Source organism: Silene latifolia, chromosome 10, assembly GCF_048544455.1.
Source record: "Silene latifolia isolate original U9 population chromosome 10, ASM4854445v1, whole genome shotgun sequence".
NCBI lineage: Eukaryota > Viridiplantae > Streptophyta > Magnoliopsida > Caryophyllales > Caryophyllaceae > Silene > Silene latifolia.
In genome coordinates, this window is record NC_133535.1 from 153,305,488 (window position 1) to 153,330,934 (window position 25,447).

Consider the following 25,447-nt stretch of genomic DNA (forward strand, 5'->3'; position numbering starts at 1 on the left):
GATTACCCATTAAATCTGTTCTTCAATTTAAGTCGGTATCGAAACAATGGTATTCTACTCTTTCTTCTTCCGATTTTGCCAATGCCCACCTTATGAAATCCCCCTCAATATTTAAATATATTTGTCTACCAAAGAAGCTCAGATTAGACACGTCCTCTCAATTCGTCGGGTTTACTAAGGCGGACAAGTATTTTACAACACTAGGGCTAGTTGACATGGGTACGAAACATGAAATACACAACACTTTTGAGGTTTAATATGGGGTTTAACATTTCAAGGTATTTCCCAAGCCTGGTTTCGCCTTTAATCTATGCCCACTAGGCATAGGATAAGAACACAAAAAACAAGAAAAGAATTAATTTATATTTTTATGGAAAATTGTAATATCCTATTACTTTTACTTTTCTTTACCATAAATACATTTATTTCTTTCCTTTTTTTTGTTTTCTTATCCATAGGTTAGAAAACCCAATTAAAATTTATATTATATAAATAAACCCTAGCACAACCTCAAGCAATACCTCCCTTCTCTTTTTACTTCATTGCTTCCCTTTACCATTTACAGTTGAAGACCGGAAAATATGGGAGACAAACATCCAACTAATGCTGAGAAGAAACAAGTTGTTGAGCAACAAACCTACCTCTCTGATGATTTGATTATTGAAGAAATTCTTACAAGATTACCCATCAAATCCGTTCTTAGATTTAAGTCAGTTTCTAAACAATGGTATACTACTCTTTCTTCTTCCGATTTCGCCAATGCCCACCTTAACAAATCACCCTTTTTCCACCCTTCCGCTCCTGTTAACACCTTGTTTATCAAATCTGGTAAGAATTCTTACCTTTCTTACACGGACGATCCAATTTCTGGTAATTTTGAAGATAATTTGGTTAAACTGGACTCCGAGTTATGGGTTGAAAACAAACGTCTTGTACTTACAGGGTGCTGCAATGGATTGGTTTGCTTAACAGCAATTTCTATGAAATACTTCATTATATGGAACCCGGCTACCCGCAAAATGCACAAATATGAGTCTGATGGGTGTTTAAATCTTTCCGGTAGTGTTATTAGTGGATTTGGGTATTCTTCGTCTGTTGATGACTATAAATATGTTCATATTGTTCAAGATTTTAGAATTGAACAATGTAATAGTGGTGTTTATATCTTCTCTCTTAGGGAAAATAAGTGGAGAAAAATTGATTTTGATCATAATGTTATCTTTCAGATTGGACGACCAGTGATTGTAAATGAAAAATTATATTGTGTTGCTCATTGTTCCCAAGCTGGTCCGGTTACTCTTAGCTTTGATTTTAGGGTTGAGACGGTTGAGCTAATTAAAGGCGGGGGCTTCCACCTAGGAGTCATGGGAGGATGTTTGAGCAAGTGCAACTCTTTTAGAGAAGATGACATGGTAATGCATATATTTGAATCTCATGCACTAGTGAAATCTATTAGTCTTCCAAAGGAGTTGATATTTGGCATGTCCTCTCATATGATCGGGTTTACGAGAACTGGCAAGTTTTTTGGGACAGGATCATCCGAAGATGAGGTAGGGCATATCCGAAGTAAAACGCTTGGGATTTTTGACGCAAGTACAAAACCTGTGCAATATACAAGGCTTTTGACGTTCAATGAGACGGTTACTATTGCAAGATATGTTCCAAGCCTAGTTTCACCTTTTCCTATTGTGGAGCTGTTGAGGACATAATAGATGCACTACACTATTGCCTTGCTAGTTGGCCTATTCTAAAGACATTGTTTGCTGTTTTATAAAACTTGACGTGTTGTGCTTCTTCGAGCAGTTGCTTAGATTTAATTCCATCTTCTACATTGACTTGCACTAGGTCTCAAGTAAGGCCGATTAACCATAATTTATCATTCAGACTAATAAAATACTTCCTCTGTCTCGGTCATTTGTTGTTCTTTTTCATATTGGGGGTGTTGAGTGAGTTGTTGTCTTTTCTATTTTAAGAATGAACTTGATGAATAATTTGATCATTCACACTCAATTTGTTCCACTTGTCAATTAGTAATTGACCCATTTCTTTTTCCTTGATCTTTGTGCCAAAATCAAAGGACAACAATTGACCGGAATGGAGGGAGTACGTTTATTGTCAGATGGTTGTGCACATGAATCGTGAATGTGTTTTTGCTTGGAATGTTTTGCTCTACTTATGTCTTTGTGCTTTTCCCTATGCTTCAGTTCAGGCTTTTGTCCTTGGTTGGTAGGAATCATCAGACCGGATCATTGGTCTTTGGAGCTACCGTAGATTGGATCTGGATCCCTCGATTAAACATCGAACTAATATGTAATAAACTCCTTGTATAATAATTTCAGTAAAATCTAATAGGGTTGCATTTGTTTACAAAATGATGTTTTAACTTATAAGTATCGAACTTGTGCTATTTTTATTACGAAAAATCAATATATGCTTGATTGCTTGACAATCAACATGTAACCAACAAAAAGAAAAGCAGAGAGGGAAGGTCAAAACAAGGATGAGAAAGATCCAATACAACAAATAAAATTAAGAGAAATGATATTAACAAAATTGTCTATCAAATCCATTATTCGATTCAAGTCCGTTTCCAAACTCTGGTATTCTACTCTCTCTTCTTCGCATTTCACTTTCGCACACTTGAAATTTCCAAACCTTTTACCCATACAATCCTTGCTCATTCGAAATGGCAACAAATTCCAAATTATGTCTTACAAAAATGTCGAAATTGACTTGGTCAACATGGAGGTTGACTTTGATGTAGGTGATGAGAATATGGATTTGGTGGGCACTTGTAATGGGTTGGTTTGTTTAGGATCACATTCTGGTCGTTTGTCCATTATATGGAATCCAATAACCCGTGAATTTCGTAAATACTTGGAAACTGAAATCTCCAACTCTTTCGGACCAAAATGTTTGGTCTATTGGGGATTTGGGTATGTTTCTACTGGTGATGACTACAAGATTGTTCGGTTATGTATGAATATGTCTAGTCATTCTTTGACAGTTCACGTCTACTCGATTAGGTTAGACACATGGAGAGTAATCAACAACGATGCTTATGATATCTCTAATTTGAGCTATCCAATGTTGATACGTACATCAGGACTCTTCATCAATGGGACATTATATTGGAGGTTGCCCGAGGCAATTTGTTCCTTCAATTTAGAGTCTGAGAAGCTCGATACATTCCCACCACACCTCGAGGTCATGATCAGCACACCATTGTCATATGTTACGTTCAGTAACATGTTATTTGTCGTAAATGGGTGCGTATCTACGTATGGTCCATGTCGTAGAGGTAATGATCATATTTTTACTATTCTGAAAAGCCCGGAGGTGGTTGAACAAATCATTGTGCCTAAGGATGTGGTTGGGTTGATGCCCTATGCGGGAATTTTAATTGGATTCACCCGAAGTGACAAGATCTTTACACAATATTCAAGACATCGTTTAGGGGTTATTGATGTAAGTTTACATCCTTTGAATCTCACACCATTGATGAAACTTGGAGGAAGGGGGGTAACTGAGGTTGTTAGTTATTGTGCAACAGTGCAAGTCTTATTTCACCTAAATCTCTGTCTTATAAGAACGTTTAAGTATAAGGATTCTATCATTTGACCTTTTATTTTATTTATTTATGTTTTGCGTCATCTCTTTGGCTTTGCTTAATACAATATATTGGAGGTTGTTGGCAGGGACAGCATTGTCATATGTTTTGCGTCTGAGACGCTCGACACATTTCCACACCTTGAGGTCATGAAGACACTATTGTCATATGCAGTGGCGGAGTCAGGATTTTAAGTTAGCGGGGGCGAAAATTTCCAGCGAGGCGAATGAGTAATATTATAAGGCGGCTTCAAAAAAAATCGAAATTTTGAACTAAAAATTTCAAACATTAGGGGGCGGCCACCCCTGGATGACGGCTCTAGGTCGCCAAACACCTCCCTTTCGGTGTAATTGGAGAGAGGGAAGAGATTGTGAGGTGAGGTAATTAAAATAAGTATTGCTTAGGGTGACGTGATTAAAATAAGATAAAGTATGATATTGTGGGTATTGTTGTGGGGTGATGTGAATAAAAAAAGGAAAATATAAAACTTTACAAAGTAAGGAAAGAGGGAAAATATTGTGAATAGATGAAAAAGGAATAGAGAAAATTACTTAGAATAGGAGTGGGTATATAAATAACAAGCCCTAGTCGTATTTCATATCACTACATACGTCCCTTTCTCTCTCGATTCGTGTGCCGCCCTTCCCTATTCTTCTACCAGACAATGAGAGACAAAGTGCCAAATGATGTTAGTCGAAAAGGTAGACGAGGCCAAGTCAGATTTAGGTGAAGAGGGGAGAACCAAAGGTACCTCTCTGATGATTTAATAACTAAGAAATACTTACAAGATTACCCATTAAATCCGTTCTTAGATTTAAGTCGGTTTCGAGACAATGGTACACTACTCTTTCTTCTCGTGAATTTATTATGAATGCCTACCTTATCAAATTCATCTATTCTCACCCTTATGCTCCTGGGATTTACACCTTGTTTATCAAATCTGGCAAGAATTACTACATTTTCTCTTATGAATATGATCAAATAATTACTCGTAATTCTGAAGATAATTTGGTACAAATTGAAGTCGACTTTGGCATTCACAACAATTATTATTGTTACCTTCAACTACTAGGATTCTTTAATGGGTTTATTGATATAGCTGTGTCGCCTTGGTCTAAATATTCCCTTGTATGGAACGTAGCTACCCGCAAAGTGCACAAATATGAAGACGACTACGAGGATGGTAATTTAAACACTGTTCAACCAAATTTCAATTTTGAAGCAATAAATAATGATGACAAATTATATTACGCTTCTCATAGTAGGAAACATAAACATGGTAGTATTTTTGTTACTTTAATTTGAATGTTATGACTACTTGTTCAGGTACGAGGTGGACCGCTTGGATTTCGGCCTATTTCGCATCAGATTTGCTATGACTTAATTTCGGTTTGGTTTATGGGTATAAGTTTATGAAAATTCTGGTAGGTAATCTTTCAATTTTGTCTTCCGTCAAAACCGGTGAGAACAAGAGTGATTTCAGAGACGAGGAACATATCGTCTTTGCGAAATATACTTGAGAATTATTTTTCAATCGCCTCGTCTGTGATTTGAAGAGTGTGGTTAATATTGTAAGATATGTTCCTCGCTTAGTTTCGCCTTTTCTTCAAATTTTGCTCCTTAACGAGTTAACGGTGGTTTATTCCCAATGAAGTTTAGAGGCTTTGGAACCCAAATATTCAGGTGTCATTTTTACCGTCTTTCATTAGTTCCTCTCTAAGCTTTACCTGAATTTATGGGCTTTCACGCGTGTATTCATTAATCATTACCCTACATACTGCTTATTACCATATCGGCTTGTAATTTTGTCTAGACTACTATTCAAACGTGCAATTACTTGGCTAGGGCGATAATGAGACGAGACAGCTCACGAACAACTCGAGATCGGCTCGGGCTCGGGATCGGCTCTAGAGCTTAACGAGTCAAGCCGAGCATACACTGGCTCGACTCGAAAAGCTCTCGATCGGCTCGAACTTGTGTGATTAGATAATATATTGCTCATATGTTAAAAATATTCTATCATGATTATATATTTGTATCACACATACAGAATATCTCACTGATTTGCCAAATATTTTTACGTATAATCTTCGAGCCTTCTTATTGAAAATATCGGACTCGAGCTCGCATTGAAGATAGCGAACTTGATAACGAGCACGTTTATTTCAAGCTCGGATAAGCTCGATATCGGCTCAAGCTCGAGTTTGCAAGGCTAATCTCGGGCTCGGCTCAGCTCGTTAACACCCTGGGTTTGGCGAAGAAAATATTTGATCCTTCGAAATGCGGGATCAAAACCCTTGAGGGATCGCATTCAAACCTCCTACATACGTGACGTGAATATGAGTTTACCTACTTATAGTAATACTCTTAATAATAATCTTATTATATGTGGTGACCAAGTTACTCTCAATCCTTTGTTTAGATAATTAACAGAATGAATATATTAATTAACTTCACAATTCACATGAACAAACCCTAATTCTACAATTTACTTCACTGTCATTCTTTACAATTTACAATTAAATCTGAGAAAATGGGAAACATACACCCGCATACTTCTAAGAAGGAACAAGTGATTGAGCAACGAAGTTGCCTCTTTGACGATTTGATATTTCAAGAAATTCTTACTAGATTGCCCGTCAAATCGATTCTTCGATTTAAGTCAATTTCGAAACAATGGTATTCTACTCTTTCTTCTTCCAATTTTGTCAATGCTCACCTTATTAAATCCCCCTTTTCTCACCCTTCAGCTCCTGTTAACACCTTGTTTATTATGGATCTTATGAATTTTTACGTTTTTTCTTACGATGATGATCAACTTTCTGGCAATCTTGAAGATAATTTGGTTAAACTCGACCCGAGGTTTTCGGTTGAAAACGATGATCGTCTTCAACTTACAGGATCCTGCAATGGGTTGGTTTGCTTAACCTCACTTACTCGTAATTACTTTATTTTATGGAATCCGGCTACCCCTAAGCTTCACAAGTATGCTTCAGATGAGTATTATTTAAAGCGTTTTAATAAAGCCACTAACTATTTCATAACTTCTGGATTTGGGTATGCATCATCTGTTGATGACTACAAATTTATTGGAATTTTGACAATACGTCAAGGGAACGTACAAACTACCATTGGTTGTATCTTCTCTTTGAGGGAAAATAGGTGGAGAAATATTGACTTAGGTCATAACCCTTATTTTCTTTTTGGACAAGGAGTGCTTGTTAGTGAAAAACTATATTGGCGTGCACATAGTAACCAAGTTGGTGATTTACTAGTTAGTTTTGATTTAGCGGTTGAGAGGTTTGACATGATTAAGGTCAACCGGACGAATATGTCGGACTTCTTAGGAGTCATGGGAGGGTGTTTGGGCGAGTGCAAGTATAACAAAGGCGACAAGTTAATACACATATTGGAACCTCCTGCAGTGGTGAAATCTATAAGTATACCAAATGGGTTGACATTAGAAATATTCTCTCAAATAATCGGATTTACGAAGACTGACAAGTATTTTGTGACTTTGCCATTCAATTACAAGGGAACGATAATTTTCCCAAGTAGAATTTTGGGGATAGTTGACACGCGTGCTAGACCTATGCAATACAGAATAATTTTAAGGTTTAATGAGTACATCGAGATTGCAAGATATGTTCCAAGCCTAGTTATGCCATTTCAAATAGAGGAGCCATCGGAGGATAGATGCAATAATTATTTCCCAGCTCCTTGACCGGGTTTACATTCGGTTTTATACTAAGGTTTTATCTTATCATCTACTTGCGTGAGGTCTCTTGTAAGATTGTTTAACCAAGATTTATCACCAGACTAAACATAGTATGCATCCGCTATGAATGACTGACTAAAATGTGTTCCAAGCTTAGTTTCGCCTTTGAGAATGGAGTATGTGCTATGATTAACTCATTGCCGGCTTGTTTAATTGCCTATATACGGAGTACTTTTTAAAAACAGATTTATAATTCAATGACGTACTGTCTAATCTAATCTCATCGAGTCTTTGGAGTGACTTGTTATGTCAAATTATGTTTGATTTAGATTGAATCGGATTTCGTGTACTATTTAAGGCACTCACATTGGATTTTCGATCAGATATCAATTCAGATATATATTTTCTATCGTTTTTAAAGTTTAGTTCATTACTTGATCAGATATCAAGTGCAACTATAAAGGTGACAAGTTAATGCAAATATTAGAAAGCCCCTCAATACTTAAATCTATTTGTCTACCAAAGAAGCTCAGATTAGACATGTCCTCTCAATTCGTCGGGTTTACTAAGGCGGACAAGTATTTTGTGACGGGGCCGTTAAGTGACGAGGAGGGTTGCTGGATTACAACACTAGGGCCAGTTTACATGGGTACGAAACATATGCAATACACAACACTTTTGAGGTTTAATATGGGGTTTAACATTTCAAGATATTTCCCAATTCTAGTTTCGCCTTTTCCCATGATATTTCCCAAGCCTAGTTTCACCTTTGTATATTTGAAACCGGTCGTTGGTATAGATCGACATGTTACTCTCTCCGTTCATGTCAATAGTAATCTATTCTAAGGAATTGGTCAATACAAATGACAGTTAAGGAACTTAATTTCATCACCAAACAATGTTTAAAAGCTTAATTACCAAATAAACGATTATAAATGCGTTGGAGGTGACAAGATCTTTACACAATATTATGATGATTATGCTCTACATTTAGGAGTTTTCGATATAACTTCGCAGCCTTGGAATTATACGTCGTTGATGAGCCTTGATAGAGGGCCCAAATTTGAGATTGTTAGTTATTGTGCAAGTCTGATTTCAATTAATTCTCATGTTACAGATGAGTTACCCAAGATCACTTCATCTCTTAACTATGAGGTCAAGGGTTCGATCCCTGTCCATGGGAATGGAGCAAACTCTTTGGCCAGCGGTTTACCTCTTCGTAAGAGCACCCGCGACAAGGGGATTATACATTGTTGTCGATGTGGACACCCTGGTTTACATCAAAAAAAAAAAAAAAAAAAATAGAGTCGCCCGAGACGCAAAAGGATGAGGTTTCCAATATCTAACTTTTATTTGGATGCTTTTGCTTGTGCATATTAATAATTAAGGCATTCATTTAGGTAGCATGAAGATGAAGTTGTAATGTTCTAAGACGATAGATGTTGTCAAGTTTGTAATAATGTTCTAAGACTATGTTGTCAAGTATGAATTTCGAGGCTGTGTTAATGATATGTAAATATGTACTGCTCATTTCAACAAATAGAGTAACAAACAAATTGCTTAACGTTCAATCACATTTCGTAACATTCAAACACATAAATCGAAATTAATTTGTTAACGAGTTTTACAAATTACTTCCAACTAAAATAAAGAGTGTTACAAATCACCAGCAACTCACCAAGTACATCTTATAAGTCTTACAAATGACCAATTAGCCTAAGTACCGATAAATTTGTTAATCCAAAGATGGTTGGCTCCTAGTTTGGCTCAAAATGGTTTGATCACGTGTTGTCTTTGCAGCCTTGACCCAAGTTGAATTAGTCGGAAGTCTTCCATAAAACTGTTTATTTTTTATTTTTTTTCTTTCGATATTTTTAATAACAAGGCTCGAAGGTTATATGAAAAAATATTTGACAAATCAGCAAGATGTTTGATATGTGTGATACAAAAATATAATCATAATAAAATATTTTTATAAAATGTGAGCAATATCTTATGTAATCACACAAGTTCGAGCCACTCGCGAGCTTTTCGAGTCGAACGAGCCTTTGCTCGGCTTGACTCGTTAAGCTCTTGAGCCGAGTCTGAGCCGAGCTTTGACCGAGCCGATCTCAAGTAGCTCGCGAGCTGTCTCGTCTCATTAACACCCCTAATTGTGATAGAGAAACAGATGAGCTTTATAAATTATATCAAATGTCTTCCTAAAACGATTCATCTGTTTCTCATAAAGCTCAAGTTTGGTGTCCTTTTCCATAATTTAAAGCAGCAAATTGGCATTTTCTTACACATGACCTTGCCATTCACGGTAGTTCTGCCATTAGCATTAAATTATCATGTTGTTACAAAATAATTACAATGAAAAATTCAAAGTTGCTTGATAGATAGTATTAGTTCACATTCAATATTCAACCAACAAAAAATTGAAACAATTTCAAATGCAAAACAGAGGAAAAAAAATAGAAATGGAATTTCAAAGCAAGGATGAGAAACGTCCAATACAAGAAAGTGAGCTGCCATTTGATGTAATAAATGAGCTGATATTAACAAGATTGCCTATCAAATCCGTTGTTCGATTCAAGTCTGTTTCCAAACTCTGGTATTCTACTCTGTTAGCATAATATCCAAGATATTATGCAATGTGTAAATATTTAGCGTATCATATATATATTTTGTGAATATTTAGCATATTGTTTTAGGCCTTATTTTCAGGAATTGGTTAGTTGCCATTCCTTATTTGTAGCATCTCATAGTTGTATATATTCGGGGTTCATACGTTGAATGAAACACATAACAAAACTTTCACAAATCTCCTGTCTACTCTTTATTTTACTATATGGTATCGTGAGCAAGGTTTCATCTTGCGATATTCAAATTTTTTCTCTTTTTTTGTTGATCCTTTACAATGGTTGACGATAAGTCAATTAAGAGTGAAGGGAGTGGTACTGTTGATCCGATTTATGCCCTTTCGAATCAGGATGGTACGGGGGCACGGATTACTCATGTTCTTCTTACTGGACCCAAAACCTACGCTGAATGGGCTAAGGGTTTCCGGGTTGCATTAGGAGCCAAACGAAAGCTCGGCTTCATTGATGGTACACTCAGGAAGAAGCCGTCTGATCCAAAAGAAAAGGCAGATTGGGAGGCTGTCAATTATACCATTATTGCGTGGATTTTTAACACAATCGAATCAAATCTTCGTTCGTCGATTTCATACCGTGAAACCGCGTTTGATCTCTGGGAGGATATTCGTAAGCGTTTCTCGGTGGCCAACGACATCAAAATTTACCAACTTCAAGGTGATCTTGCCGATTGTAAGCAAAAGCCTGGTGAGTCCTTAATGGATTATTTTGGTCGAATTAAAATGCTCTGGGACGACATCAATGACTATGATGTTCTGCCCAGTTGTGAATGTTGTTCAAATTGCGATTTGCAAGGAATTATCCGTAAGCGCAGGGAGGTTGAACAGGTGCGTGGTTTTCTTATGGGCCTTGATTCGGTTTATGCTCATGTTCGTTCTAGCATACTCGGATCTCCTCCATTGCCGGATATACATATCGTATATTCACGCATTGCTCAAGAAGAGGATGTGCGTAATATTGCGCAGGCTCGTGAGGAAACCGTTTCTTCTATGGCATGTGCGGTGATTGGAAAGGGTCAGCAGGCCAAACCTGAGGGTGCTCCTCGTCCTCGATTTAAGTGTTCCCATTGCAATAAAGAGGGTCACACTGTTAGTCGTTGTTGGGAGAAAAATGGGTTTCCAGTTGGTCATCCTCGGCATGTCCCGAAAACAGGGGAGTCGTCCTCTTCGACCTCTGCTGCCAAAACCAATACGATTTTCGGTGAGCCTTCAGTCGTTACTAATATGGTCCGTTTGACTGGTAAGCCTTCTTTTACTTGGATAATTGATACGGGTGCTTCCACACACGTTTGTTACGATGAAAAATTATTTACATCCCGTGTCAATATCGCTCCTATCACTATTGGCTTACCCACTGGTGCTAGTGTGTCAGCCACGCAAGCTGGGACAGTTCGGCTTAATGACAAATTATTTCTTTATAATGTGTTATTAGTTCCGTCTTTCACGTGCAATCTCCTTTCGGTTTCGCAGCTGTTATCTACGCAAGACTTGAGTGTGCAATTTACTAATTCTAATTGCTTGATACAGGACCATGCCTTGACGACGATTGGAGTGGGTGATCTTTTGGATGGGCTCTTTTACCTGACCATGACGGAACCTATTCGTGTTAATGTTGTTTCTGGGCAAGACACTGTCGCATTGTGGCATCAACGATTGGGGCATCCTTCATCTCGGGTTATGAAGCACATTCCTTCTGTTTCTAGTTTGCATTCTGATTTTTCGAATTGTGATATTTGTTTTCGAGCCAAACAAACTCGTACTCCTTTTCCGTTGAGTGATAATAAGGCTGATTGTTTGTTTGATTTAATTCATTGTGACGTTTGGGGACCGTATCATCCTAATCGTGCTTGTGATTCTCGGTTTTTCCTTTCTATTGTCGATGATTTTTCGAGATGTGTTTGGGTTTACTTAATGAAAACAAAGGACGAAGTTCCTACACTCATGCGTAATTTCTTTTCCTTAATTGCTCGGCAATTTAACGGTCATGTGAAAATTGTACGGAGTGATAATGGGACGGAGTTTCGGGGGCTTATTCCATATTTTCGTGAGACTGGGATTATATTTCAGACTTCTATGGTTAAAACACCCCAACAAAATGCCCGGGTCGAAAGAAAACATCGGCATATTTTGAATGTTGCTCGTGCCTTACGTTTTCAAAGCTCGTTACCTATTGAGTTTTGGGGCGAATGTGTTTTGACAGCGGCTCACCTAATTAATAGGACACCCTCTCGGGTTTTACTTAATAAAACTCCTTATGAATTGTTGTTTGGCAGACTACCAGATATGAATTTAATTCGGGTCTTCGGGTGTTTATGTTACGCTAAAAATGTCTATGCACGAGATAAATTTGAGTCCCGAAGTCGTCGTTGTGTCTTCCTTGGCTATCCCTTTGGCAAGAAAGGTTGGCATTTGTATGATATTGAGACCGGTGATTATTTTCAATCTCGGGATGTTCATTTTATAGAAGATCAGTTTCCATTTGCAACATCTGAGTTCAATTCGGAAAATGGCTCTGATGCTCCCTGTTTCGAGTCTGAATTTTCCCCTGCTTGTGCTTTGTCGCCTACTGTCGAGGGAGGGTCTGGTGCTTCTTCTTCCACTGACACAGGGGGGGAGACTGGTGGCCCGCGGGTTGAGACCGAGGCTGCCACAAATCAGCAGAACAGGTCCTGCAGCAAGGGGAGTCCGATACAGGGGAGTTGCATTCCTCTGAAAGTGCTTCTTTTTCAAAAAATCAGAATGCAACCACTGTCATTCCTCCCAATTCAGATGCAGCTCGAGAAAATGGGGATAGGACCAGTACCACGGGTCCTTTTGTTGATCCAGTTGCGGATATTTCAGATGCAAATACCAGGGACGAAATGGGTAAGGGCAAACGGGCGAAATTTGATAATTCCCGTCACAAGGATTTCATACGCTGGGATAAAATAAATGAACACATTAACACAACTACGGTTCCGTCAAGCTCGTCACCCACTACAACGCGCGTCACAGGTACTCCGTATCCTATTGCTAATTATATTAATTGTAAGAATTTCTCGACTGCACATCAATCGTTTCTTGCAGCTATATCAAATGAAACGGAGCCTAATTCATTTAAAGAGGCCGTTCGTGATCCAAAATGGAAACAAGCCATGGAGGAGGAAATTGCTGCTTTGGAGGCTAATAATACTTGGTCTATTGTGGATTTACCGTCGCATAAAACTGCCATTGGATATATGTGGGTTTATAAAATAAAGCGCAAAGCAGATGGTACGGTTGAGCGATATAAAGCACGACTCGTCGTGTTTGGAAATCATCAGCAAGAAGGAATTGATTTTGCCGAGACTTTTGCTCCTACGGTAAAAATGGTGACGGTTCGCGTTTTTCTTACTGTTGCAGCTATAAATAATTGGGAATTGCATCAAATGGATGTCCAAAACGCCTTTCTCCATGGCGATTTGGAGGAGGAGGTGTACATGCGACTCCCACTTGGGTTCGGTCATGGACTGCACGGAAAGGTATGCCGTCTTCATAAGTCTCTATATGGCCTCCGACAGTCCCCTCGTTGCTGGTATGCTAAATTAGCCACAGCCTTATGTGATTATGGTTTTTCGCATAGTCCTTGTGATCATTCTCTTTTTGTTTACCGCAAGGATGATATTGTTCTTAATATACTAGTTTATGTTGACGACTTAGTCATTGCTGGGAATAATAGTGTCGCTATTCAAGATTTCAAGACCTATTTAAGCCAATGTTTTCGTATGAAAGACCTCGGAAAATTAAAATATTTTTTGGGGCTTGAGGTGGCACGTAATTCCCGCGGTATTTTTTTGTGTCAACGTAAATATACCCTTGATTTATTAACGGAAACTGGGCTCCTTGGTTCCAAGCCGGCTCTCGTTCCCATGGAAGAAAAACATGAGCTTGCTTTACAAGTGAAACCGCTATTTTCTGAACCCACGAAGTATCGACGCTTGGTTGGCAAGCTAATTTATCTCACTCTTACTCGTCCCGAGATTACCTATGCGGTTCATATTCTATCCCAATTTATGCAAGCCCCGTCTCAAGCACATTGGGATGCGGTCATCCGGGTGGTTCGTTATCTCAAAGGAAATCCGGGCCAGGGGATTTTATTGCGAGCTGACACTTCCATGACGCTTGAAGCCTATTGTGATGCTGATTATGATAGTTGCCCTATTACTCGTCGCTCCTTGTCCGCGTATTTTGTTTTCCTTGGCGGGTCTCCGATTTCTTGGAAAACCAAGAAGCAAGCCACAGTATCTCGTTCATCTGCCGAATCTGAATATCGTGCCATGGCTTCCGCTACTTGTGAAATTCTTTGGTTAAAGGGTCTCCTTCGGAGTTTGGGGTTTGAACATTCTTCCGCTGTAACGCTTCATTGTGACAACCAGGCGGCTATTCATATTTCTAATAATCCCGTTTTTCATGAACGCACAAAACATATCGAGATTGATTGTCATTTTGTGCGCGATGAGATTCTCCGGAGGACTATTGTGCCGTCACATGTTACTACTTCCACCCAGCTAGCGGATATTCTCACTAAAGCTCTCGGGCGCTCTCAGTTTCACCGCTTGTTGGGCAAGTTGGGCATTGCTAACCCCCATGCTCCAACTTGAGGGGGGGGTGTTAGCATAATATCCAAGATATTATGCAATGTGTAAATATTTAGCGTATCATATATATATTTTGTGAATATTTAGCATATTGTTTTAGGCCTTATTTTCAGGAATTGGTTAGTTGCCATTCCTTATTTGTAGCATCTCATAGTTGTATATATTCGGGGTTCATACGTTGAATGAAACACATAACAAAACTTTCACAAATCTCCTGTCTACTCTTTATTTTACTATATACTCTCTCGTCTCCTCGTTTTGCTTATGCCCATTTGAAAATGTTCAACCCTTCAACCACACAATCCTTGTTCATTCAATCTGTGTTTGAAAACAAATTCAAAATTTTGTCCTATGAAGATGGTGGTCAAAGTAGTAGCCAAATGGATAACAAATGTAAAATTGACTGGGTCAATGAGAAGGTTGACTTCGATGTAGGGAAAGAGTATGTATATTTGGTGGGGAGTTGTAATGGTTTGGTTTGCTTAGGATCAACTTCGGGTTATTTATTCATTATATGGAATTCAATAACTCACGAATTTTTCAAATATCGAGATTCTGAGATCTCCAAGGTTGCTCGCGGGGGCCTTTTGGTCACTTGGAGATTTATGTTTGGTGGTTATCGATCTAACGTCCCCGCCTTTAGAGCACATACAATTGATGAAACTCGAGGTATGGGAGAGTAGGTGTATTGCTAAAGGAAAATGAGTTAGCGTCAAGCCTTATTTCACCTGATGCTCGTGTTAGGAGGACGCCCGGGGACGAATAGTTGAACATCTAAAATTTGTTGTTAATTGGAGAAATTGATTATAGTACATTTTGTATAGATTTGGAGCGTCAAATACCTCGTCTTATTATTCAGTCTGACTCAGAGGTAATTGTTGATTTCATGGAATCCGAGCTCAATGTTCTGATGGCACATATTCATATGATTAATATATGTCAATCTTTTATTTGTGATTCCCCATGTAGGGTGGAGATGCATCATACATATCGGGAAGCTAATGCTTGTGTTGATTGGCGCGCGAATTATGGGGTGACTCAAATGCAGCAGTTGACTCGATTTGATTTATCGAATGTGCCGAACCGGTTGTTCAAATTATCTCAGCAAGATGTGCGAGGAGTTGCGTGGCCTCGACTTGTCCCGGCTCATGTTGTTTAGTTTTTGTGCTTTTGTAGTTTCGTAGTATCCTTCTTTTCTTTTGCTCTCTTTATTTTTGGGCCTGTTCCCGCTTCTCTTCCCAAAAAAAAAAAAAAAAAAATTAAAAATTAAAAATTAAAAATTCCTCCATTGATGACGTGAACCCATTATTTGTAAATAATTTGAATGTAGCCGCATTTTTGTAAATATTTTGAATTTAAACCCAATTTAAGAAAAAAAATTACGGAGTACTTTATTACCAGCATGTGGTAGTATTTTATTATCAGCATGTGGTAGTATTTGACATTTTGACCCGTTTGTCCTAAACTTAAGAAGAATAGTATCCGTCTTAAGCTTTACTGGGTATAGAATTCTTAACCCGTGGACATAAAGTGTTCTTAAATGAGATGCTCTTAGAGAAATTATTTAATTTGGAATTTTGGTACATGACAGATATAACAAAATTCTTTAGGGGTTATAGAAAGGATTTTTCTAATGGCACACATTAATAAATCAAATAAGGAAAGATTTATACAATATTCTCAGTAATTATGGTAAACTAAGTTTATTATTGAATTTATCATGAGAATTTGTTGTCTCCATTAAATGTATGTCCCAGAACTTAAGTCATGAGTACCATCCCAACGTCATCTGCTAGAATTCAAATTTGAGGTATAGCTTGATACCATCACTATGCCACTAAAGTTAGATGGTATTTGTGCTATTTTCTACTCCCTCCGTTCAACTCCACTTCGCAAGTATGTTTTTTGCACGGATATTAAGGGGTGGATTAAAGAAACTATAAAAAGTACATAGGGAAAGAGAATGGTGGGTTAAAAATGTTTAAAAAATATAAAGGTGGGGTTTTATGGTGGATTAGTGTGGAGTATGGATGTCATTTTTTGTAAATATGAATCGTGAATTAGGATAACATGGTCATTTTCTTGGCCTAAAAAGGAAACATGTAAAGTGGAGTTGAATGGACGAAAAAAGAAATACATGTAAAGTGGAGTTGAATGGAGGGAGTAATACATATAGAAATTTAAAAAAGGACTCCGGGCCATGGCCCAAGTTGGCCCTAACCTAGCTACGTCATTGGGCAAGTGCCTTGCTAACCCTCAGCCAAGATTGACCACTACGGCCGTACGGCGGCATATCATGGCTTGTAACATTCAAACTTGTAAAATGATAGATGTTGATAATGAATGTAGGACTTAACTCGGACTCTCTTAAATCTTCTTATAACAATCATAAAAGTGTAAGAAAAAGGGCCCAAACTTGTATGTCATTATCCATACAAACATAATAAATGTGGGTCTAACTCAACCCTCAACAACGAAATCCAAGCCCACATGGCTACATTGGACACCCGTTCAAATTTTCACAAAATTATTTTTAAGGTGGATATATCTTACTTAAATTTAAAACAGGTCAAATAATATGTTTTTGGACTACTAACTCATCTATACAACCAAAGTACTATTTGACCCATTTTAATATTAAAACGGATGTGACCATTTTATGAGACCAATTGTTAAATTTTCATTGACTCAAATTCAATAATTAAAAATAATTAGACCAAATGTATCACATCAATGATAAGTTAGTTGCTCAACCATGTTTCACTTCACATGGACTATCTTAGTGCTAGTAGCTCAAATAGAATCATAGTGGATCCAACTAAGCAACAACCCTAATAACTTAATCATTAATTGGTCTCCCTTGTGACGGGTTATCATTTGTGGCGGATATTTTGTGAGATAAAATGATAACAAAATGGGTTAGTGGAGAAAGGGGACCACATGAATAGTGTTGCAGAGAGAGAAAAAGTGGGTATTTTGTGAGGTAAAATGGTATCCGTCACTCAAGAGTGACGGATATGTGCCGTCACAAACAAGAATTTGTGCTTAACCATTAATAGCTTAACCATTAGAAAAAATTAAATTAAAAGGGTTAAAAAATGTGTTATAGCTTAAAAAGTTAAATGTAAAAAAATAAGCTGTTAGTGTTGCTGCTTGCATTTTACCACTAGAGACCATACTATAAGGTTCGATCCGATGTGTAACACCCTGACCCAAGTCCTGAGTCAGAGTGGTCACTCAAGATAGCTCGTCAGGCTGTGTACATGGCCCACAGATTAACACGGTCCTTTCCTGCATATTTACGCTCACTCATGCGCATCCGAGAACTTTCCCAGAAGGCCACCCATATCAATGGATCTCTTTAAAGAAGTACCCCACCCGAATAAAGTATCCGATTCAGTGGAGTATTACACGACGAATCTAATTACTAAGTAGGGCTGTGAAGTTATGGGCCTCATTTTCATCTTTATTCCCTGGATAGGTGGTCTTAAGTAAATATGGAAGTGGGACCGGTCCGTTAAATCGGCATGGTGTATGGCCCATTTTAACAGGATACGAGATTGACACGATCCAGCTCAACATGACATGCCATGAGCCGAAGTTCGAGAAAAGAGGTTGTCTAGCCCGAACACGAGGCGACCCACCTCTTCACGCTTGGACACGCCCATACAAAGAAATAAAGTTTAAGTGGAGGTATTGCTTAGACACGCTCAAGTATGACACGACACAACACAACACGTTGTGGGTTGTGCCTGGGCCACCATTTCATTTCACCGGCACGACACAACGGCCACGTATATTCGCGGGCCCGAGTCTTGTTATTTTCTTCTCCAGGCACATAGACCAGCACACAGCACGACCTAACATGACCCATTTCCATCTCGTCTTAAGTACATAACTCAATCACTCAAATAATCAACATTAAAGAATACTTAGTCCGTGTGTAAGATAGAGATATAGATAGATCTGACAAATAAATCAATCAGGGCAGGTTCAGGTCGAGTCAATTTGAGATTCGAGTTATCCGAGTTTACAATAATTCGGGCCAGGTCGAGTCATGTTAGTACGGATTTGTGCTTTATTCGGAGCGAGTTGTTATAAAGTTAGTTGGAAAGACGACCAGTTTGCGATAATAAACATTTGAGTAGGGTTAAATAGAACCAAGGGAATTCGGATTTCGAATCAGATTCATATTCTTCCTAAATTTTGGTGCGGGTCAAATTTGGATAAAGTTATTCAAATCCGGTCAAATTTGTCAAGTCTAGATTTAGTGGATAATAAGGTTCGAATCCCAGACCCGAATATTGTAAATTGTAATGCCCTCCGGATTCATTTGACCACCATAAGAAACACACATCACAAAATACAAGAGGAAGACCAAAAGTGACCGGAGACCAGAACTGAACGGCGACCGGCGAACAATGCTGCTTCGAGGTTTGCGGCAGATTTAATTCCGTTTTTTAATTTGAAGATAATTAATTTTGATTTTCAATTCTGTCAATCTTAATATGTCAATAATGGCGGAGATTAAGAAGAAGCAATTACATAGCTACATCTCTGATGATTTAATAATTCAAGAAATACTTACAAGATTACCCATTAAATCCATTCTTCGATTTAAATCAGTTTCGAAACAATGGTATTCTACTCTTTCTTCTTCCGATTTCGCCAATGCCCATCTTATGAAATCCCCCTTTTCTCACCCTTCTGCTCCTGTTAACTCCTTATTTATCATGGATCATTATAATTGTTGTTACCTTTTCTCTTATGATGACGATGATCAAATTTCTGGTAATTTTGAAGATAATTTGGTTAAGCTAGACGTCGACTTTGGTGTCGGAAAAGATCGTCTTAGACTTACAGGTTGCTGCAATGGGTTGGTTTGTTTAACCCCAGCTTGGAATGAATACTTCATTATATGGAACCCAGCTACCCGTAAGCTGCACAAATATCCGTCACATGGGTATTTTACGCGTCCTTATGAAGCTGATCGTGTTAGTATAACTTGTGGATTTGGATATGCATCCTCTGTTGACGACTATAAATTTGTTGGAATATTGTCAGTAGTTCAAGGGAGCACAACAAGTAATATTGTTCATGTCTTTTCTATGAGGGAAAATAGGTGGAGAAATATTGAATTTGGTCATGATCCTTTATTTATTTTAAACCTAGGAGTGTTTGTTACTGACAAATTATATTGGTCTACGTATCCTAGTAAACAAGCTGGTTATTTACTTGTTAGATTTGATTTAGCGGTGGAGAGGTTTGACGTAATTAACATTGACCAGCACAAGTCCGACTTCTTTGGAGTTATGAGAGGGTGTTTGAGCAAGTGCAACTACAGTGAGGCATTTACGGGTGATAGAGTACTGCACATCATGGAACCTCCGATAATAGTGAAATCTATTGTTTTACCCAAGAGGTTGAAACTAGACTGTTTCTCTCAAATGATCGGTTTTACCAAGACTGACAAGTTTTTTGTAACGGGGTCATTTAGTGATGAGACAAATGGATTTCGTACTGGAAGAACACTGGGAATAGTTGACACATGTACGAAACCTATGCAATACAAGGTGCTTTTGAGGTTCAATAAGTTGATTAAGATTGTCAGATATGTTCAAAGCCTTGTTTCGCCCTTTCCTATTGAGAAGCCTTCAGAGGCATAGATAAAATACATTGTTCCTCGCTCCTTGGCTTGTTTGAAGTCCATGAAGCTAAATCACTTGTAGTATTCTTAGTGACTATGTTGTACTTCTTTAGAGTAGTATTGACAAGTACTCGGTATCTTATCATTTACTTGCACCTGGTCTCTAGTAAGGTTGTTTAACCATAATATATGGGCAGACCAAGCAAAGTATGAGTATTATAAGATCTAGCGTACATCAGGATTTGGCAAGTGTTTTGTCATCTTGAAGGATTCAGTGATAGCACTGGAATAATCAATTAAACACTGAACTAATATGTTATGTACTCTTCCTGTAACTGCGGAACAAGCTGATAAAGGTTGCATAGATGGCTACGCTTCCAAGTTTGATCGCACCAACATGTAATGTATGCTTTCTATAACTTTGAAATTTTGTTTTGAATTGTTATGCTACCTCTATTGACCAATTTGGTTTGTTGTCTCAATTTTATTATGGTCTTGGCTATTAGAATTAGAAAATAGTTTCGAGTACTTGGTTTCGGGGTTCAAGTGTATCGATGTAGTAGTTGACTACTTGGTGCTTATGTGGTTTAAAGAGTCGGTTAATATTGCAAGTCCAACTAGTTTTGCCTATTTCCCATTGAGTAGTTGTTTATGGTATGTACAGGGTGCTTTGCGCTGGTTAACCTTTATTTATTTTTAGCTGTTAAGGAGTTGTCTTAGACTCTCTAGTTAGTCTCTTATAACGCTGTTTTACTCTTTTTTTGAGTAGTTTTTTATCGATTTTATTTTGAAAAAAGGGTTTACAGAAAACTTGTGTTGTGTAAGGCGGTGTTACACAAGAATTTGTGTAAAGCTTAGGCATAGATGTGATTCTTTTAGATATTTCCTGTGTTACTCCGACACGGCTGCCAGATGGCGTGTCGCGTGTCAGACACGACACGACGGCCGACACGACACGAGACACGTGTCTGACACGGCCTTGCCGGAAACGACACCGACACGGCTGGTGACATGCCGACACTGCTACTTCAGTTCAACAGAAGATGTAAGAGAGCCCATATTTCCATATCTCCTAATAGTTGTGTAATCTGCCTTGTCTTTGCTCTCAGTTTGTCAAACTGTCCGAATATGCAGTTTGTCAAACTGTCCGAATATGCAGTTTGTCTTTGATGGTGGTTGTCATTCATTGATGTCTGACGACAAGGATTGATGTAAGTCAGCTAAGATTGTCGAAAAGAGGACAAAGGAAGACTAAGGAAGATTGTTGTCATTTTTTGTCGCTTTATTTAACTTCCGTTATAGTACACCAGATGTTCAACTAAGCACCCACACTGCCACACCTATTGGATCAGGATGGCTCTTTTACGCGTGAGCAGTGAATTATTCCAAATTGTGTGTATTAGATGCAAGAAGGTGGGGTTTTTTTCGAGATTTCGTGTTTGCTCTTTGATGGCTGCCAACAATCAAATCAAATGCCCCATGATGACAATGAGTACTTTGATCGTGTTAAATAGAGTCCATCCCGTGACCTCTGTTTGAAATGTTATGCAACCTTTATTGGTCGATGATATGATTTGGTTTATGGTTTCAAGTTTATAAATGGTGTCGATTGTGTTAGTTTATAGCACCAAGTTGTTTGAACTAGAAAATAGTTGAAGTAGTTTGTTTACGAGCTCAAGTTTATTTATGCAGTGTCTGGTGCGTCTGTGGTTTGAAGTGTCGGTTTGTATTGCAAACAAAATTCCCTGTCTTACGGTCTTACCCCTTAGTTTTGTAGAGGAAGTGACAAGTGTTTTACAGAATGTTATGCTATTAATGTACGAAAACTACATTTAGGGGTTAGTAATAAACTGTTGTTGTAATTGTAGAACATGATGATAGAGGTTGCACAGTGAGCTGCTGAATTGGTTTGTTGTTCAGTGGATGATTTTTTTTTTTTTTTTTTTTCAATTTGTCCGTCTTTACAATGTTTTTGATTTGAAAAAAATAAAATAAATTGTCACTTTCACAACTCGTGGTAAGAATAACGGTGTCGGTCATGATTGACCATACGTGATACGTCCATACCTCTTTATGACGAGTTTTGAATGCAACTTTTTTTTCCAAATTGATTGTCACTTTAACTTGTGACCGTGAGTTATGGTCAGTCCCGTTCTTGGACATTCCCACTACCAGGCGTCTGATTTGAGCTTTCGACTTAGAAACTTCTTTCCTTTCTGGATTATTGGTAGTGAGAATTGTGGGAGTGCATGTACCATTAAATGTGATGCGGCATGGAGAGCCGACAGGTACGCTGGTGTTGGATGGTGTATGTTGGGTGAAAATGGAGTTGTGGTGGTGGATGGCCGTGCTCGAATCTTTGCATCATCTCCATTGCAGGCCGAAGGCGACACGATGATCTATGCGCTAAGATGGGCTTTGGATGAAGGATATTTGCACATTAAGCTTGCCATGGATTGCCTTAATCTTGTTTTTCAGGTGGCTGGAGCAGATTCTATAGTTGCCTCCACCAGTTATCTTATTCAGGAACACAAAATCTCATTATAGACGGCAACTATCCGTCTATAACTAAAGACGGGTCAAGTAACATACCACATTACACATAGGACAAACAACAACTTACGTGGTGGAGCCCAAAAATGTTACTATTTTAAGGGTATTTGACCCGTCTCTTGCTATAGACGGATATATCCGTCTATAGCAAGACTTGCGGGAAAGGAAATTAAGTCTGTTGTATCTAATTTTCATTTCATTCCTGTTCTCTTATATTTTGTCCTAGAGGAGCTCATAGAATAACTCATGCTCCTGCTTAGACCTGGCAAAAGTATACCGAACCCGAAAAACCGATCGAAAATACCTGAATCGACATCTGACCGTACATCCAAAAGGTATAACTGAACTTCACACCGAAACCTGAATCAACCTGAATTGATTCGAAATCGAATCGAATTTGTAATATCCGAAATAGACCCCAAACTGTTTCAACCTGAACCGTTTTAACCTGAACTGTTTTGATCCGAATCGAAACACACCCGAACCGATTTCAACCTGTATAATGATGACCGAAATCCAACTGAAACCCGAAATGACCCGAATGTAGTAATTGTCATTTGTCAAACAAAAGAAAAAAAAATAATCAATTGTTAATTGACTTTTTTTTATTGATACGGAAATTAATTAGGATTTTAATATCTATCTTCAACAATAGCAACCTAAATCCTGCACAATTATAAATACAATAATAACAAGGAATGCTAGAGCTTAGAAGTAAGAAGTACTCCATGAATATAATCATTTGGACTTTATCCTCTTTTCTATGCTGTCATAAATTTAATCTTTAACGGGCACACATTATGTTTTTGGTCGGCAATGCCAAAGTAGCTGGAGAAAAATCCATGATGTTCTCATAGTCGTAAACTATTTTTTTCTCAACATAACATAAGCAGCTCCTGGACACTTTTCTGCTGAAGCGAGAAAGAAGGTATTATTCGCAAACAAACTTGAAGCTTACACAAATAAAGCACCAGTATCTGTAGTGTCGAAACACTGAACTTAGAAAAATACACTACAAGTTCCAAAAATGAAAAACTTGTCTGCAAACATTTTTAGGAATCTAATATGGTCTAAAAGGAGTAAAAAATACAAAACTACACGAATTCCAGAATTGAAGTAAAAAAGAAAAAAAAAAGGACTAGAAGCTTGACTTCAAGATGATGACTGAATTGTGGACCATTCTACGTCTAGACCTTGGAATTCATCCTCTTTGATGGCTACATAGATAAAATATATAAATTAACAAATTAATTAGAAATAGGAAAAATGTTTTGATGGGAAGAAATAGACAACTCAATGTAAAAATGACTTACCTTGATACTATTTTTTTCAGGAATATAAGAGCTCCTCCACTTATTCAAAACCCGACCTCCGATACTAAATGTAGACTCTGATGCCACAGTGGTGAGTGGTACACTTAAAATATCCCTAGCTAGACGAGCTAGTTCACCATAACGATCCTCATTTTTTTTCCAATATTCCAAAACGTTGAGCTTTATTTTTCGATCAAGTCTATCATCCTCGAGATAAGTGGACAATTTTGACTTATCAGAACTACTATCCACCCCTTCATAATCATAATCCTACATAATAAATAAGATATCAATAAAAGAAAAAGTAACTAAATTCAGCAGAATTAAGAACTAACTACAAAATTTAATAATGAAAAAAAAAAGGGTAACTTACTTCAGAAAAAGTAAACTTGCGTTTTAAAGTACTAGAGACCACACGCGGTTCAGCATTTGATGATGAAGCGGATGGGGTATTCTGTCTTTTATACTCACTAAGTAGCATCTCCATCTTAAATTGTATATCATTCACCTTCGCTTGTGCTATCAATTCATCATCAAACAACTTTTTGTAGCAGTACTTCAGAAAGTGAAGTTTGCAACGAGGATCAAGAACCATAACAAAAGCAAACAATGTGACGTAGTTATCTTCATCGGACACTGGCCAATATTTGTCAAATTTCTTTTGCATTTCTATTGCCATGTCTCTTAACACCTCATCATGACTTTGAACTTTAACCACTTCCTTTAAGAGCATAGAAATTAAATCCTCCATACATTCTCAAAATACAAATTTGATGTTGGATAGTCATTACCAGAAAATAGCTCAGTTATATCATAAAATGGCCCTAAGACATCCCTTATTTTCTCAACCGTTTCCCATTCAAAAGCATCTAGACAATGTATGAAAGTCTTATCAACTAGGTTCAATTTATTAAACGCATCCCGGTATATAAGACCCTATCAAGCATTTTATAGGTAGAGTTCCACCTAGTAGGCACATCAAGCCAGAGTGCCTTAGTCTCCTTTACCCCTGCTTGCTCGACGGCACTTCGAAATTAAGTGTAGTGTTTTTGCCTCAGATCCTTTCACGTGTTTCACACTTTCTCTTATCTTAAAAATGGATTGCTCAATTACCTTAAGTCCATCCTTAACAATAAGATTCAGGACATGTGCAACACATCTAACATGAAAAAATTTCCAGTCATTAACTAAACACCCCCACCCATTAAGTGTAGCCTTCAAATAATCTTGTGTCGTATCATTACTGGAAGCATTGTCTAAAGTCAAAGAAATTTTTTTTAACAGGATACGAGATTGACACGATCCAGCTCGACATGATAATGAGCCGAAGTTCGAGAAAAGAGGTTGTCTAG

General features: G+C 37.9%; 5 protein-coding genes and 1 long non-coding RNA gene across 6 annotated transcripts; 5 read left to right on the plus strand and 1 right to left on the minus strand.

The window, feature by feature from the left end:
* Positions 1–581: 581 nt before the first annotated feature.
* On the plus strand, positions 582–1,709 carry LOC141608580 (F-box/kelch-repeat protein At3g23880-like). The gene has a single exon (XM_074427920.1). It carries the CDS (start codon positions 582–584, stop codon positions 1,707–1,709), a length of 1,128 nt encoding a protein of 375 aa, XP_074284021.1.
* Positions 1,710–2,742: 1,033 nt separating this feature from the next.
* LOC141608581 (F-box/kelch-repeat protein At3g23880-like) lies at positions 2,743–3,621 on the plus strand. The gene has a single exon (XM_074427921.1). It carries the CDS (start codon positions 2,743–2,745, stop codon positions 3,619–3,621), a length of 879 nt encoding a protein of 292 aa, XP_074284022.1.
* A 774-nt stretch (positions 3,622–4,395) lies between these two features.
* Positions 4,396–5,144, plus strand: LOC141609374 (uncharacterized). The gene is made up of 2 exons (XR_012527384.1): positions 4,396–4,793; positions 4,937–5,144. It is a non-coding gene; the product is annotated as an uncharacterized LOC141609374 (long non-coding RNA).
* A 999-nt stretch (positions 5,145–6,143) lies between these two features.
* LOC141608582 (F-box/kelch-repeat protein At3g23880-like) lies at positions 6,144–7,334 on the plus strand. The gene has a single exon (XM_074427922.1). The coding sequence runs from the start codon at positions 6,144–6,146 to the stop codon at positions 7,332–7,334; it is 1,191 nt and encodes a 396-aa protein (XP_074284023.1).
* Positions 7,335–19,099: 11,765 nt separating this feature from the next.
* LOC141608583 (F-box/kelch-repeat protein At3g23880-like) lies at positions 19,100–20,248 on the plus strand. The gene has a single exon (XM_074427924.1). The coding sequence runs from the start codon at positions 19,100–19,102 to the stop codon at positions 20,246–20,248; it is 1,149 nt and encodes a 382-aa protein (XP_074284025.1).
* Positions 20,249–23,736: 3,488 nt separating this feature from the next.
* On the minus strand, positions 23,737–24,846 carry LOC141608584 (zinc finger BED domain-containing protein DAYSLEEPER-like). Its single transcript, XM_074427925.1, has 3 exons — positions 24,469–24,846; positions 24,096–24,365; positions 23,737–23,775 (listed from the first exon to the last, which is right to left on the minus strand). Exons 1-3 carry the CDS (start codon positions 24,844–24,846, stop codon positions 23,737–23,739), a joined length of 687 nt encoding a protein of 228 aa, XP_074284026.1.
* Between the last annotated feature and the right edge of the window lie 601 nt (positions 24,847–25,447).